The 16,174-nt window shown below is 43.0% G+C and overlaps 1 protein-coding gene across 4 annotated transcripts; it reads left to right on the top strand.

Annotated features, from left to right (window-relative positions):
* The first annotated feature begins 3,355 nt into the window (after positions 1 to 3,355).
* On the top strand, positions 3,356 to 9,626 carry LIPT1 (lipoyltransferase 1). 4 transcript variants are annotated; one of them, XM_024743859.1, is made up of 3 exons: positions 3,356 to 3,451; positions 5,987 to 8,241; positions 8,442 to 9,626. In XM_024743859.1, exon 3 carries the CDS (start codon positions 8,443 to 8,445, stop codon positions 9,562 to 9,564), a length of 1,122 nt encoding a protein of 373 aa, XP_024599627.1. In that variant the 5' UTR covers positions 3,356 to 3,451; positions 5,987 to 8,241; position 8,442; the 3' UTR covers positions 9,565 to 9,626. The 4 variants fall into 4 exon arrangements, with proteins under 4 accessions (XP_024599627.1, XP_024599625.1, XP_024599628.1 ...); XM_024743857.1 differs by having other exon boundaries at positions 5,987 to 7,205; XM_024743860.1 differs by lacking the exon at positions 5,987 to 8,241 and having other exon boundaries at positions 3,371 to 3,451.
* Positions 9,627 to 16,174: the final 6,548 nt, after the last annotated feature.

The raw sequence follows: 16,174 nt of genomic DNA on the forward strand, positions 1-16,174 counted from the left end.
TATGGTGGATGTATAGTGTGAGATAAAGCAACTACAACACTTAGGGGCTGGGCAGTGCAGGGGGAGCTGGCTAAGGGGACTGAAGAGTTGGCAGAGTTGGTGGAAAACCAAGACGGGATAATGTCAAGATTGCCCACAAAAGTCTTTAAGGTGGAGGCAGTCAACTGAAATGGTAGATGAGGACTTGAAAGGTCCACTGGATCTAGCAACATGAATGGCACTAGTGACCTTAGCAAAACCACTTTTTTCTTTAATAGGGACTTGGCTCAAATATTTACAGACTGGTTTTCCACCTCCATGAATGTCCAACAGGACATTTGATAGTGTGTTGGACGCTGAATTTGGGATGTCCTTCATTGTATGTGATGCCCCAGGCATTGCAGGATGTCAAATGTTCTAGCACAATCCAGTTATTGAGATGATAACAAATGCAAGCATTAATTACTCTGATTGAGAACTGTTGCTGCTAAGACATCAGAGAATTGGAATCCCAAAATCCAAACGAAGCCATAGTTTTAGCAGCACACCTGGGAATGGAAATCCACAAATACTTCCTGGAAGGGGTAGAATGGAATAAGTTTAATCAGAACAACAGCCTCACTTAGGTGTCTATTTGTTTTATGGAAGAATTCTACGAGCAGAATCCTAAAGTGAACATTTTTCAGAGTTCTGCCATTGTTTCTGATAAGAAACTTTCCATATAAAAATAATATAGTTCAGGAGAAATAAGGATGTTAGGAGACCTTAGATTCAACATACCTATAAGACCTATAACGCATGCATTGGTATTGCATCTAATGGTGTTGTCATTGATGCCAGTAATAATAGTTATCATTTACTGAGCTGTTGTGTAACTGGCTTAGTTGAGATTCCCTAGAAGCTGCTTGAGACAAGGACCCAGATGCACATGATTTTTGAGAGTGTGCTCTTTAAGGTAAGCCTGTAAGGGAGTCAGGGAAGCAGGAGGAATCAACGAAGAATGAGCACTCAGATAAATTCGTGGCCTGACTCACAGGGTGCTCTGGAGGGATCATACTGCGACGTTGTCCCACTGTCCCACTTTGAGGCAAGGGGTGGGACTATTGCAGCGCTAGGCCAGTCAGGCATCGGTTGCCACCTCCAAGCCAAAGTGGGGAGGCTGGTGGGCAGGGATGCAGGGTGAATCACTCTGGTGTGCCTGTGCCTGCAAGCTCCTTCATTCACACCAGCTGGAGAATGGATGCTGAATTAAGGGTAAAGGGGACCTGGGTGGGGTGCTCACAGTCTTTATTACAATGCCAGACACCTAACATATATTATTTTCCTTTTATTTTGAAACAATCTCAAATTGTTTCAAAGTTGTTTCAAAGTTGCAAGCATGGTACAAAGGCCTTTCCCTCTCCTCCCAACCATTTGAGAGTAAGTAGCTGACCTAATTCTCCATCATCCCTGAATAGTTTTTTAATGATTTAAAGAATTTTATTATTTTTAAAATAAATTTTTAAAATTGATATATAATTGACATATGCCATTATATTAGTTCCAGGTGCGCAACATGATTTCGTATAGATTGCAAAGTGATCACTGTAAGAAGTTAACATCTATCAACACATAGTTATTTTTTTTTCCCTGTGATGAGAACTTTTAAGATATATTCACTTAGCAACTTTCGAGTACACAGTACGGTATTTTTATAGTCACCATGCTGTACATTTACATCTCCAGGACTTACTTATCTTATAACTGGAAGTTTGTGCATTTTGATCATCTTCACCCATTTTGCTCACCCTGCAAAAAGCACTTTTGATGGAACAACAGAACAGAATCCATGTTGGAGTAGGTTAAAAAACAAATGGGAAGTGAGGAAGTGGATACTGGATGTGTAGCAACTCCACAAAGAAGCTCAACTCTGAAGGGGAGTAGACAGCATGAGAGATGGAAGATGAGATGGAGGTCGTGTTTGAGTGTCAGCAGAAGGATCCAGTGGAGAAGCTGAAGAAGTAGGAGAGGGGTTAAGATAACCACAGGGTGGAAGTCTAGGAGCAGGGAGGATGGATCCATTCTTGAAAAAACACTTCGGTAGGAAATTAGGGGGGGGAAAATTGTACCACCTCAGATTCCAGAGAAATGGAAGTTAGAAAGATGTACTATAAGCAAGGGGCAAGAGAATTGCGTGGCTCTTTTTAATGATAACTTGGAAAACTCCTGGGACTAACTGCACACAATCCATTCCCACCTGCATAATCCAAGAAAGACTAATTAGAGTAACTTCAAGAGGGTAATAGTAAATAAATAAGGAGCCACTGTGTCTTTATTGTAGCTTTATATGGAGCCCTGGTCATTGTATCGGCATCACCAAATTGTGAACACTGGATGCTTCTTACTCCAAGATGCAAGTCTTGATGGTTTCTATTCTAAGCCAAAAGATAGCTTGATTTCTGTGGAAGCCTGAAACAGATGACCACAAATTATTTGGGCTCCTCTCATCAAGAGGTGGGGTCCATTTCTCCACCCCTTGACTCTGGGCTGCCTTTGCTGGTGCTTTGGTCAACAGAATGTGGCCAAAGTGCTCCTTCCAAGGCTAGCCCTGAACGGAGGTGCCCCATCAGCCAGCCAGCACCGGCCGCCAAAGGCGTGAATAAGGCCGTCCTGGACGTCCCCGCTCACCCAACCTGTGCTGAATGAAGAAAGCCACGTGAGCAAGCCTTGACCCTATAAATGTCAGAATAAATCGTTGTGTTAAGCCACTGGCGTTTGAGGCAGTTTGTTACGCAGCTAGAGTTACCTGGAACTTTGCCTGACGGGGGAATTTCCCATCTGGCTAAGCCACAAGGATTTTCTTGCCAGCTGCATCGAGGGACACCCCAAGTGGTAACGTTCATTGCCCTCAGTGTGTTTGTTCTCCGACCCACTCTTTCCTACCTGTTACCGTCTCTGTACTGGGAATACCAGCGTTTATTCCTTTAAATGCCATTTATCTTTTAAAACCGATTTTAGTTTCGTCCCCTTCTAAGTGGAGTTGCCTGCCCTTTAGACTATGAGACGTGCAAAGCCCCGCGCAATGCCTAGATGTTCAGTAAAGAACATCCGACCCGACTGCTCTGGGTACGAGGCGGGCTCCCATCCAGACTGACTCAACCCCGCTCCTACCTGTTCCCCGCTAACGCTCTGGGCTGTCACGCGGGGAACCTCCATCTGCCCTGGGGCTCTAGGACTTTCGATATTATTGATACTATTATTCCAACGTGGGCAGCGTCCCTGCCTCTCCTCTGACTCGGCGCCAGCTCGGCGGGTCGTAAAGACCTTCCGGAACCCCCCGGCCCCGCCCCCACGCAGCGCTTCCGGTTCCCCGCCCCCCGCGGGCCGGGGCGACGGGCGGGGCGGCTGCGTGCGCAGCAGGACGGGACTCCGGGTCGCACGCGTCCTTCCCTCACGGGCCCGCGCGCTGCTTGGCCGCGACCGGAAGCCTCAGGTGCGTGAAACCGGAGGCGTGGCAAGGCGGGGCGGGGCAGGGCAGGGCAGGCAGCTTGGGCCCCCGAGGAGAGGCAGCTGGCGGGGACCTGAGACCCTGGGGCGGTGCGCACGGCTGGCGCTGCAGGCCCTGAAGTGTCGGGTCAGAGCTTGGGAAGACGTAGCTCCACGGTTAGGAACGGATTATCCGCAACACGGGAGGGTCAAAAATTTAGACATGTTGGGTGCCAGCCCTGTGCGCGCCCACCGAGAACCAAAAAGGCGAAATCAAACAGGCACACGGCTGTCCTGAGACTGGATAAGTTCTGTACTAAGACAGGTGGCAAGATGGCAAGATAAAACTGGGGAGGATTTTTTGAAGGAGCTGGGCCTGCCTAGGAGAGTAGGTGGGATCCTGTTATTTTTTGCTTTCTGTTCGATGATGGAGAAGCAGGTTTGGTAAATTCAAAGTGGTGGTAGCTAAGTGTCCCTCCCAGAACATGGAGATATGATTGTCCTCTGATTAAGAAACGATAAAAAATTAATAATTAAAAGGTAAGAGTAGAGATATGCAAAGTTAAAGAGACAAAATTTTATCAGGCTTTCAGAACTTGACAGTATCCTGACAACTAAAAAAAGACTACATCACGCAGCTGGCGGTCTAATCTGTTTTTGAAGCATGGAGTAAAAGAGAGGTCCCCCTGACCGGATGAATCCAGGCCTCCTCTGCGAGAGACAGGGTGTCCTGGCGTTAACAGTGGGATCTCTCCAGAGCCCAGGAGCTGAGAGGCGCTTTCCTCAAGGCTCATTCCACCAGACATTGAAGTCAACTCCATCCTTTTGTCCGGATTCAGTATTCACCAAGCAAACTTATGATGAGAGAGTAGTTGGACAGGCCGATCTGAATATCCGGTTGATAGCCTATAGTTCTCTTTGTAAATTAATAAATTGGCATTCAGGTTTTCTCAGACATCCCTGGGTTCCCACTTTTTCTCACTCTTTGTGTGATTCTTTCTTGTCCTACAAGGCTCAGTAGGAAATGTTACATCCTCACAGGGTCCTATTTGTTTGTGTGTTCAGGTGCCTAGAACAGTTTCTGGCACATAGTAGGCGCTCAGCCTAACTCCCTCGACTTTCAGTCTGCTTTTCTTTTTTTTTTTAAATTGGAGTATAGTTGCTTTACAATGTTGTGTTAGTCTGTGCTGTACAGAAAAGTGAATCAGCTATACGTATACATACATCCCCTCTTTTTTGGATTTCCTTCCCATTTAGGTCACCACAGAGCATTGAGTAGAGTTTCCTGTGCTATACAGTTGGTTCTCATTAGTTATCTGTTTTATACATAGTAGTGTATATATGTCAGTCCCAATCTATCCCACCCCCCTCTTTCCCCCTTGGTGTCCATACGTTTGTTCTCTACATCTCTGTTGCTATTTCTGCTTTGCACATAAGGTCATCTGTACCATTTTTCTAGATTCCACATATATACGTTAATATACGATATTTGTTTTTCTGACTTAGTCTGCTTTTTTGGTCACTTTTTTGATGAAGCCTAGCCTGACAACCCTATGTGAAATTGCAGCCTGGGGACTTCCCTGGCAGTTCAGTGGTTAAGGCTTGGTGCTTCCACTGCAGGGGGCATGGGTTCGATCCCTTGTAGGGGAACAAAGATCCCACATGCCTCGTGGCCAAAATAAATGAATGAATAAATAAATACATAATAAATTAAATTAAATAGCCCAGTTCCTCTCACTTACACGTTTCCTATGTTCCCTTTCCTTTTTCATATGGTCCTCGTCACCTTCCTTGATTTGGTTCACTGATGAATCCCAAGTGCCAAGAACAATGCCTGTTGCGTAGTAGATGCAAGATCTCTTGAATTAATGTCTTTACTGTGTTTCACTCACACCGTATCCACAATGCCTGGATGAATACAGATATTTTGAGCACTATTAATACATTAGTTGGATCAATTCTGGAGCCCTTAGTTACCATCTCTTCAGCTCTGTGCCATTGGCTGCTGGTAGCCAAAGACTCTTAAGTTCAATGCAGTCAAAACGGACCAGTTATCTTCATCCCGTATCTCCTCTTCCTATGAAATCTGTCCTAGGAAATGTCACCTCTTTCCACCCATTTCCCAGGCCAGAAGTCAGGGTATGCATAAAATTAATAAAAGAGCTAACATCCTGTGTACTTTCTATGTGCCAGGCACTCTTATAAGCACTTTACATGTATTAGGTCATTTAATCCTGATATGAGTCCTATCGTTACCCACATATTACAGATAAGGGATCTGCGGCACAGAAAAGTCAACTAATCTGCCTTAGCTGGGAAGAGACAGAGTTGGGATTTGAATGCTGGCTTGTAATCATACCATAAAGGACCCTTGACTTCTTTCTCTCACCCTCACTGAACCAATTACCAGATATCAAGATTCTCCCTGCTTAAATCTCTAGGCGATGTCTCTGAAGTGTAAATCTGTAAAACTCTTCAGCACTTCCTCATCACCCTCAGGGTGAAGTTCAAGTATTTAACATGGATTTTTTTTTTTATTTAGGCCCGAGGCTTGTGGGATCTTAGTTCCCGGACCAGGGATCAAACCCGTGCCCCCTGCAGTGAAAGCACAGAGTCCTAACCACTGGACCGCCAGGGAAGTCCCTAACTGGATTTTAAGTCTCTTCATAATCTGATCTCTACTTCTAACTCCATATCTCTTGCAGCTCCCCATTCCTGCACTCTTAAATACCAGCCAATTGAATTAAATTCTTCGAATTCTTTGAATGGGTCTTCTTCTCCTCCAAGCTACTGTCCTTTGTTGGAATACTTTTCCTTACCCCTTCTATGTCTCAACTTCAATGTCACTTCCAATGATGAGAGGGTTAAATGGCCTTCTGATGTACTTACCCTGTCATAGCACTTATGACACTGTATTTTTGTGTGTGTGTGTGGTACGTGGGCCTCTCACTGTTGTGGCCTCTCCCGTTGCAGAGCACTGGCTCCGGACGCACAGGCTCAGCAGCCATGGCTCATGGGCCCAGCCTCTCCGTGGCATGTGGGATCTTCCCGGACCGGGGCACGAACCCATGTCCCCTGCATCGGCAGGCGGACTCCCAACCACTGCGCCACCAGGGAAGCCCTGACACTGTATTTTAATTATCACCTTCCTTGCTTTTTAGTGTCTCCCACTAGATAGTGAGTTCCTTGAAGGCAAGGACCAGTCTGTGACCTTAATGTCCTCATGTCCATCCCTTCTCAGTGTCTGCTACCCTCGTTCAGGCCCTCATTATCTCTAACTGGGACAACTGCATGGGTCGGTTAAACCGTCTCCCTGCCCCTAGTCTATCTGTTTTTAATCCATGCTCAACACTGCCAGCAGAAGCAGTTTTGTATAATGGCTGACTTAACACTTTCCTACTTAAAACACCTCACTAGATCCAGCTGCTTTTAGAAAAAGGCCAAATGCTTTAGAATTACATGAATTTGTCTCCTCCCCTTCTTTATTCTACCTCGTGCCTAGTAGGCACTCCATAAACATTTGTTCAGTGAAGGAGGGACTGATATCAAATTTGGTCAAACAGAACCAGGAACAAAGAGTTTAACCAAAGAAACGGCATCTGGCTGCAGAGGCTTCCTAGGACAGCACAGCCAAAGGTTTCAGTGGAGCTGGAAGACTGGCAGTGGAACTCCTTTGAGGAGGGAGTCCCCAAGACATGCCTTACTGTTGGAGGACTCTCTGTCTTTGCATTTGCCTGGAACATGCTACTCCCATCAACGTGGTAAAAACCATCAGATTTCGAGACTCAGTTCAAGTATCCCTTCCTCTGTTACACCTCTCCTGACCTTTCTAGATAGAAAGAGTGTAAATTGGTTCAGCTTTTCTGTAGCATAACTTATCAAGATATATCAAGAGTGATGAAAATACGAAGACTTGTTACCCTAGGAATTGTGCATCTAGGATGTAACTACAAAAGAATGGGGCCTAGTTCTGGGCTTTAATAACCCAGTCCTTCCCAGGTCTTTAACCTAAAGGAAAATTATGACCATTCTAAGAAACGAAATCGGAATAGAATGGTTTCTTTACAACCATAACTAGTCAAAATACTTCATTATTACAGCTAGTATTTTCAGCCTTTTCATCAGCACTGCTAACACAAATAATGTGTAAAGTGCCAAAACATAATAAAATTGTTCCTAGCCTTTCTGTTTAACCTTGCTACTCTGACCACCTCTCCCCTGACTTCAGGGGGTCCATCCTAATTTAATATTGATCTAAATAAAACAGGCTGCCAGTAAACATGTATCTCAAAATTAAATAGGAATTATTTTTAAAGTACTACAAGGACATAATTAAAGCTTTCCAGACAGATGTTCATGAGTACATTGTTGATAACAGAAAAACTAGAGACAGTCTAAACTTACAAACTAAGAGATTGGTTGAGTAAACGGTGGTGTATCTTGACAATGGAATGTAACACAACATTAAAACTGATGTAAAAATAGGTTTAACATTGAATGAAATAAGAGTATCGTTCCACTTTTGGTGGGGAAAAGTGTGTGTGTGTATTTTACACATGTACATAAAAAAATGGGTACACACTAAAGTGTTAATTGGGATTATCTCCAGGTGGTCATGTTATGGTTTCTTTTATTTTGCTCTTTTTGCTTGTCTGTATTTTCTCATTTTTCTCAAATAATGTGTATTACCTGTGAATTCAAAATAATTTGTCTTTGAGATATATTACATAATGTATTTTCAGCTTTATTATTGGAAAAATCTGTGCCCTTACTCCATTTCAACTAAAACAATTTGAGGTTTGTATCATTTATTTCCTTTGAGTACTCTGTTGTACAATTTTTGCTAAAGACTAATGATAAGGCTAAAAGGCAAGAAAATCAACCAGACCGGATACTTAAATAAGTTTGGATTAAATAACCAAGAACTGATAGCTACAAACTAGAATTTAATTTTCTTTTTCTCCATCATTAATTTGTTTGTCTTCCATTTTTAAAAGCATGCTGATCCCATTTTCAATGAAGAATTGCTTCCAGTTACTTTGTAACCTCAAGGTCCCAGCAGCTGGTTTTAAAGACACAGTTAAAAGTGGGCTCATTTTACAGTCAGTTTCCAATGATGTTTACCAAAACCTGGCTGTAGAAGACTGGATCCATGACCATATGAATCTAGAAGCCAAGCCGGTTCTTTTCTTTTGGAGGAATTCTCCCTCTGTTGTAATTGGTCGGCATCAGAACCCTTGGCAGGAATGTAACCTGAATCTGATGAGAGAAGAAGGTGTAAAACTAGCTCGGAGGAGAAGTGGAGGAGGAACAGTCTACCATGATATGGGTAACATCAACTTGACTTTTTTTACAACCAAAAAAAAGTACAATAGGATGGAAAATCTAAAATTAGTTGTTAAAGCTCTGAAGGCTGTCCAGCCGCAGCTGGATGTGCGGGCTACCGAAAGGTTTGACCTTTTACTTGATGGACAGTTTAAAATCTCAGGAACAGCTTCCAAGATTGGCCAGACCGCTGCTTATCACCACTGCACTTTGCTATGCAGTACCGATGGGACCTTCTTGTCATCTTTGTTGAAGAGCCCTTATCAAGGGGTCAGGAGTACTGCCACTGCGAGCACACCTGCCTTAGTAAAAAATCTTATGGAAAACGATCCCACCCTGACCTGCGAAGTAGTGATAAATGCTATTGCCACAGAGTATGCTACATCTCATCAAATCGATAATCACATTCACCTAATAAACCCAACAGACGAGACGCTGTTTCCTGGAATAAACAGCATAGCCAAAGAACTACAGACCTGGGAGTGGATATATGGCAAAACTCCAAAGTTCAGTGTAAACACTTCCTTCAATGTGTTATATGAACATTCACACTTGGAAATTAAAGTATTCATAGACATAAAGAATGGAAAAATTGAAATCTGTAATATTGAAGCACCTGACCATTGGCTGCCGCTGGAAGTACGTGACAAGTTAAATTCAGGTTTTATTGGTAGTAAATTTTGCCCAATTGAAACGACTATGCTTACAAGTATATTACATAGAACATGTCCAGAAGATGATGAACTACACAGTAAATGGAATATGCTCTGTGAAAAAATTAAGGGAATAATGTGATTCCAAGTAAATTTCTTAATATTGACAGTTTCAATGACAGAATTAAAAATGTTTACAGTACATTGTCTGTCTCTTAAAATAAAAAAGATCTAGTCTCCTTCAGTAACTTCTCCCTATTTGAAATTGTCTATCACCTATCCTAGTCCATATTTTCCATTGATGTCTAAGATTCTCTCTCTCTCTCTTTATTGATTTTAATACCTGGCTGCATTTGTATTTCACCTCCTTCCTCTGTTACCATCTTGGGGTTGTATACCATGTGGGACACTCTGACCTCAGAGTTCGTTCTCTTTCTTACCTCTAGGGAATATAACCCCAGCTTCTTGCCACCTCTGATACCTTAAACGCTAAAATTCTCCCGTTTCATTGTTTCCTTATCCTTCCGTCCTCTCCCATTAAATCAAGCTTATTGCACTTTTCTAAGCCAATAACTTTTCCTCAGTCTCTTGCTTCAATTCCGTTTCTTACCAGCATTCTCATTTGTTTCTCTTGACCTATCATAGCCACCCTTTTTTTTTTTTCCAACAATTGATTTCCACTCTTATACCCAGATGGCAGGCAATGCTAGAAGAAAATTCACATAGTTTTCAACTTGTATTTCTTTGTTCTGTTGGTACCAGATTCGACTCACCCGTTGACTCCCCCTCATTCTTCAGAGGCCTTATTCGTAAATGTTCCCACTCTTCCTAAGCTCAGAATTCCATTACTCTTAATCTGGTCACAAACCTTGATTTATAATTTGAGAGTGGAGGCTTTCAGAAATGAGCTCCTTCAGCGCCCCCATGTTCTCTAGTTCAACTTTTCTCATTTCATTCAATCTCAAAGAATTGGCTCGAGAATTGGCTGGTGGCTTCTTCCTCTCCAGCCTGTCTGTGCTTTGTATTGTACTATCAGTTATTTATCTCCTTTATCTTGCCTAAGTCTCTCTCGACTTTTACTGGATCTTTAGCCTTAGTGAATAGACACGCTCATGTCTCCCCTTTCCCGAAGACTCCTGCTCAAGGCTTTACTCTGGTTACCTCCATCACTTCATTGTCAGACTTCTTCAAAGGGTACCACCACTGCCAACCATTTCCTGTCTCTACAGTTCACTCACATACTCCTCTTATTTCTACAGTAGTTCCTGCATGTTTATGGAGTGCCTACTCTGTGCCAGGTACTTGGCTAGTTGTTGGATGTTCATGGTGAGTGAAAGCGACATGCTCACTGAGCTTAAGAACTGACAGTTTAGAGCAGTGGTTTCAAACTTTTTAAAAACTGGAGTAAAAGATGTATTTTATATTGGCACCAGCACACACATAATGTTGCCTATACCTAACAAGTTTCACAATACGATGCTTATCCTTTACTACTTACTTATATTTTATATTCAATTTTCTTTTAAAAATTGACTTTATGACCCATTGATAGGTCAAGACTTGAGTTTTTTAAAACTAGGGAAAGAAATCAGTAAATGCTTACAAAATGAGAAAAGTCCAGGCAGTTAGACAATACGGGCTCCCTAGCTAGAGCGATCAGGGACCTGACATTGAAGCTGAGCCCTGAGGAATGAGAAGTGGAGCAGGGAGGAGAGTAATCCGGATTCACAGGGTTATCTATTGCTACATAACAAACCACTCCAAAACTTGGTAGCTTAAAACAACAACAGTCATTTATTTAGTCCAAGATCAAGGTGACAGCAGGTTTAGTTTCTTCTTTTTTTTTTTTTTTTTAACATCTTTATTGGAGTATAATTGCTTTACAATGGTGTGTTAGTTTCTGCTTTATAACAAAGTGAATCAGTTATACATATACATATGTTCCCATATCTCTTCCCTCTTGCGTCTCCCTCCCTCCCACCCTCCTCATCCCACCCCTCCAGGCGGTCACAAAGCACCGAGCTGATCTCCCTGTGCTATGTGGCTGCTTCCCACTAGCTATCTACCTTACGTTTGGTAGTGTATATATGTCCATGCCTCTCTCTCACTTTGTCACAGCTTACCCTTCCCTCTCACCATATCCTCAAGTCCATTCTCAAGTAGGTTTGTGTCTTTACTCCTGTCTTACCCCTAGGTTCTTGCAGCTCTATTTATAATAGCCCGGAGATGGAAACAACCTAAGTGTCCATCATCAGATGAATGGATAAAAAAGATGTGGTACATATATACAATGGAATATTACTCAGCCATAAAAAGAAAGAAATTGAGCTATTTGTAATGAGGTGGATAGACCTAGAGTCTGTCATACAGAGTGAAGTAAGTCAGAAAGAGAAAGATAAATACCGTATGCTAACACATATATATGGAATTTAAGAAAAAAAAAAAGTCTTTTTTTTAAAAAATTATTTTTTAATTTGGCCACACCTGGCAGCTTGTGGGATCCTAGCTCCCTGACCAGGAATTGAACCCGGGCCCCAACAGTGAAAGCACCAAGTCCTAACCACTGGACCGATAGGGAATTCCCAGGTTTGATTTCTTCTGAGGCCTGTCTCCTTGGCTTACAGGTGGCACCTTCTTGCTATGCCCTCACATAGTCTTTCCTCTGTATGCGTACCTGTGTCCAGATGTCCATTTCTTATAAGGACACCAGTCATATTGCATTAGGGCCACCCTAAAGACATCATTTTAACTTATTTCTTTGAAGACCTTATTTCCAAATATGGTTACATTCTGAGGTACCAGGGGCTGGGATTTCAACGTGTGAATTTCTTGTGGGGGGGTAGGGGGGGCTGCGGTTTGCACAATTCAACCCCTAACAGGGGTTTCAGGACTCAGAGACCTTCAGACATCTTCGCCTGAAACAACGTAACCCAGTGTTTGGCTATCACATTAATTTCAGTCCTCTTAGGAGATCTTCTCCTTTCACGTATCTCAGTGGATCCAGATCCCATCCTTGTTTCTGAGGGGTTGTGGGGAGCGGAGGTGGACACACACGGTTTTGCTGCAGCTGGTTATCTCAAAATGGGAGCAGGGTAAGGGAAGGGGATTTTTCAAGTTGCCTCTGGGACAAACACAGGTGCCAGGCTAAATGTTCTTCATTTGAGGCAGGTTTCACGGGCAGGCCCCATTGTTCTTTTGCAATATTAAATACCAAGTAAACACAATTTTGAAGGGGTTGTTCATGGGCCCGTTTTTAAGCACTACATGTGTCACAACAACTGAAAATTATTTTCTAAGAAAGGTATAAAAATCCTGACATGATGTGCTTGGTGCACTAAAGCAGCCATGATTTTCTGATACCCTTTGTTTCTCGAGAGAGGATGACATCAGGTGAAGGCTGTTAAGGGCTTCAGGTTCTAAAAGGGAAATCTGACGAGCATTCCTGGAACACATGGATTAAAGGCATGTTTTGCAGGTCGATTCTGCAGAACTTTCTGCATGTCTGCATATGAGGATGAAGGGGAGGGAGGAATCAAGAATGACGCCTAGATTTCTTACTTAAGCAACTGGATGGATGGGGGTACACGGGAGCAGTGGGGGAGTGTGTATCAAGTTCAGTTGGGGCCTGTTACGTTTGAAATGCTTGTGTGTTTCTGAGATGCCAGGTGAAATGCCAAATAGGCAGCTGAATATGTGAGATTAGAATTCCAAGGAGAAGTCTTAGCTTAATAGGAGTTGACAGCATATAGATAGTATCGTATATCATGAAAGTGGATAATTGTGGACTTGTGTAATTTAAAGTTTAAAGTGTTTCAGCATCTAAAGTTTAAAGTGTTTAGCATCCAAGTCTAAAGTGTTTAGCATCTAAAGTTTAAAGTGTTTAAAGTGTTTAGCATCCAAGTCCCCTACGTTTGGGGAATCCTCCAACTTACAAATCTTGGTGGGAGGTGGAGCCCACCTTTTGGAGGAGGCCATCAAGAGGATGTGACCGCCAGTTGTCCTTCAAACTGGACCCAGGCAATCAGAGGCTCCTAACCTCCTCCCCTGTCCTTCTCATGTATGTTCTGCCCACTGTTCCTGTACCAGGAGGCCACCAGGTCTGGCTTCACTCAAGCTTTCCCTTGTTGCCATGCAAAGCAGGCTGCCACCGTAAGGGCATTAGAGAAGCTGAGTACCATTTATGGATACCCTTGTCCAATAGACAGTGACTGGGCAGTCACATTTTAAAGGTCATGATATGCAAGTGTAGAACAAAGAATGTTGCCCACCATCCAGCTCTACAAGGATCAAGTCATTAGCCACTGCAGTTGCTGACTGACGGTGCACCCTGAAAGGAATTCAGGATGAAAAACAGGATGAGAACATACATGCTTTGGAAAAACGGGCCCCTTGGATAGATATATCTCAGGAAGATTTTTAGAGAACCCAGATTCTTGCATCTTTGCATACATAGAAAAAGCACTAACATCATTAACTAATATATCTGTTCCTCATGACCAGCACTAACCTTTTACTGAGATGTATACTTCACTGCACGGTTTCCCCAGCCAAAATCACATATATACTGGCTTCTTCCCCTGTGCCTTGGGGAGCAGTCCCCTCTGGGCTACCAAGAGGCTGTTTCCCAGGCTATAGTCCTCACTAAGTTTTCCGAATAAAACTGAAACTAACAACTCTTATGTTGTGCCTTTTTCTTTCAGTCAACATAAGATTGGGTGAAGGAACATGACACCGAAGGAGGTTCTGTCTCTCCTACAAGCTACAACCAGCAGAGTCGGTAGAAAGGAAGAATGAAACATTAAAGCAGCAGATTGAATTACTAACAGGTAAAAACCACCTTGGCCAGATGGACTAAAGTACTATCCCAGGCTTTAAGACATTTGAGTGATCAACCAGTAGGGCCTGCTGCCCCACAGGCCAGATGGGAGACCCTTGCTTAGACACACAATACCCACAGTAAGGTATGGAAATTGCAGGAGACAGCCATTTCCCTCTCACTGTGGATCTACGTGCTATGCTGCCGAGAACACCAAGCCCCATCACACCTGGGAGGGGAGTTTGCAATGGGATTTGTAAAGGGACGTCCCACCAAAATGGGTGAGTTACTTTGCATCCCTGTATGAGGAGGAATGACTCATTCTCCACTGGGATGCTGATGTCCTGCTGCAAACCAGACCCATCCAGGTACTATACCTGGAACAGAACAAACACCTTTGAAAAAGGGGAGAAGGTGGGAGTTCTGGTCTGGCAGATCCTTCCCTGTCCATCTCCTCACACCTGATAGTGCTTCCTCCCCCAGCCAACATGGAAGGTACACACAACTAGGTCAAGTTCCTAAAGCTGCAGCCACATTAACATCTAATTATCAGGCCACAAGTGTAATTCTTTTTTATTTATTTGTTAATTTTTTTTTCCACAATGTTAATTCTTTTTTTTTTTTTTTTTTTTTTGTGGTACACGGGCCTCCCAATGCCGTGGCCTTACTACCTAGTACCTAGTTTAGGAGAACTCCAATATTTAAAAGGTAGGGTGGAGGAGAAGCAAAGTGTGTTACATGGAAGTTGAGATTCAAGAAGGGAGTGGCTAGGGACTTTCTTGGTGGCGCAGTGGTTACGAATCCGCCTGCCAATGCAGGGGACATGGGTTCGAGCCCTGGTCCGGGAAGATTCCACATGCTGTGGAGCACCTAAGTGTGCGCCACAACTACTGAGCCTGTGCTCTAGAGCCCACGAGCCACAACTACTGAAGCCCGTGTGCCTAGAGCCCATGCTCCACAACAAGAGAAGCCACCGCAATGAGAAGCCTGCTCGCCGCAACGAAGAGTAGCCCCCACTCGCCGTAACTAAAGAAAGCCCATGGGCAGCAACGAAGACCCAATGCAGCCAAAAATAAATAAAATGAAATATAAATAAATTTTAAAATGCTGTGAATTCAGAACACAATGATAAAAAAAAAATTACAAAAAAAAAAAAAAGGGAGTGGCCAGCTAGGTCTAATACTCCTGAAACAAGTAACACGAGGGTTAAAAAGTGTCCATTGGATATGGTGGTATGGAGGTCACTGCTGACCTTGATAAGAACAATTTCAGTGGAGTGGCTGGGTAGCCGGATAGAAGTGAATTGAAGTGTGAATAGGTGGTGAGGAAAGGGGAAAAAACTGTAGAGAACTCCAAGGAATTTGTTCATGAAGAACAAAGAAACAGGGTGTATCTGGATGGGAATGTATGTACCGCAGGAACAACCCAGTAGAGAGAGATTGCTCAAAGGACCAAATCCTTGGTCAGGTCAAACTTGCTGAAAATCTGGCAATCTTCCTTGTATGTTAGGACTATTAACCCTTTTCCTATATGTTGTAAATTTGATCTCATATGTTTTTAACTTTTTTATGGTTCCCTTTATTCAAGTTTTAAATATTTATATGATCATGTGCTCTTTACTTTCCTTGATAATTCCTGGGTTTTGTGTTATGCTTAGTACATTCAGTGGAGTTTAAAAAAAAAAGTGTTTGAATATTTCATTTCATTAGCTCTTTAACCCATTTAGAATAATTTCTCTATGTGGCATAAGGTAGAGATCTAATGTTACCTTTTGCAAATTTTTATTGGCAGTCTACTTGTTTCCCACTAATTTGAAAGACCTGTATTATCTATTATGTGCCCATACACACATCCACTTTCTCTCAGGTGTGTTTCTGGATTCCTTATTCTGTCCCAGTGACTTATTTGTCCATTCTTATGCCCAAACATTAATATA

Source organism: Neophocaena asiaeorientalis, unplaced genomic scaffold, assembly GCF_003031525.2.
Source record: "Neophocaena asiaeorientalis asiaeorientalis breed wild unplaced genomic scaffold, Neophocaena_asiaeorientalis_V1.1 scaffold114, whole genome shotgun sequence".
In the NCBI taxonomy this organism is placed as follows: domain Eukaryota; kingdom Metazoa; phylum Chordata; class Mammalia; order Artiodactyla; family Phocoenidae; genus Neophocaena; species Neophocaena asiaeorientalis.

Excerpts from the sequence above, each read along its gene's own strand:
- LIPT1 (XM_024743857.1), top strand. The coding sequence starts at position 7,186 with ATGCTACTCCCATCAACGTG. Across the intron at positions 7,206-8,441 it reads ATGCTACTCCCATCAACGTG|CATGCTGATCCCATTTTCAA; the intron begins GTAAAAACCATC and ends CATTTTTAAAAG.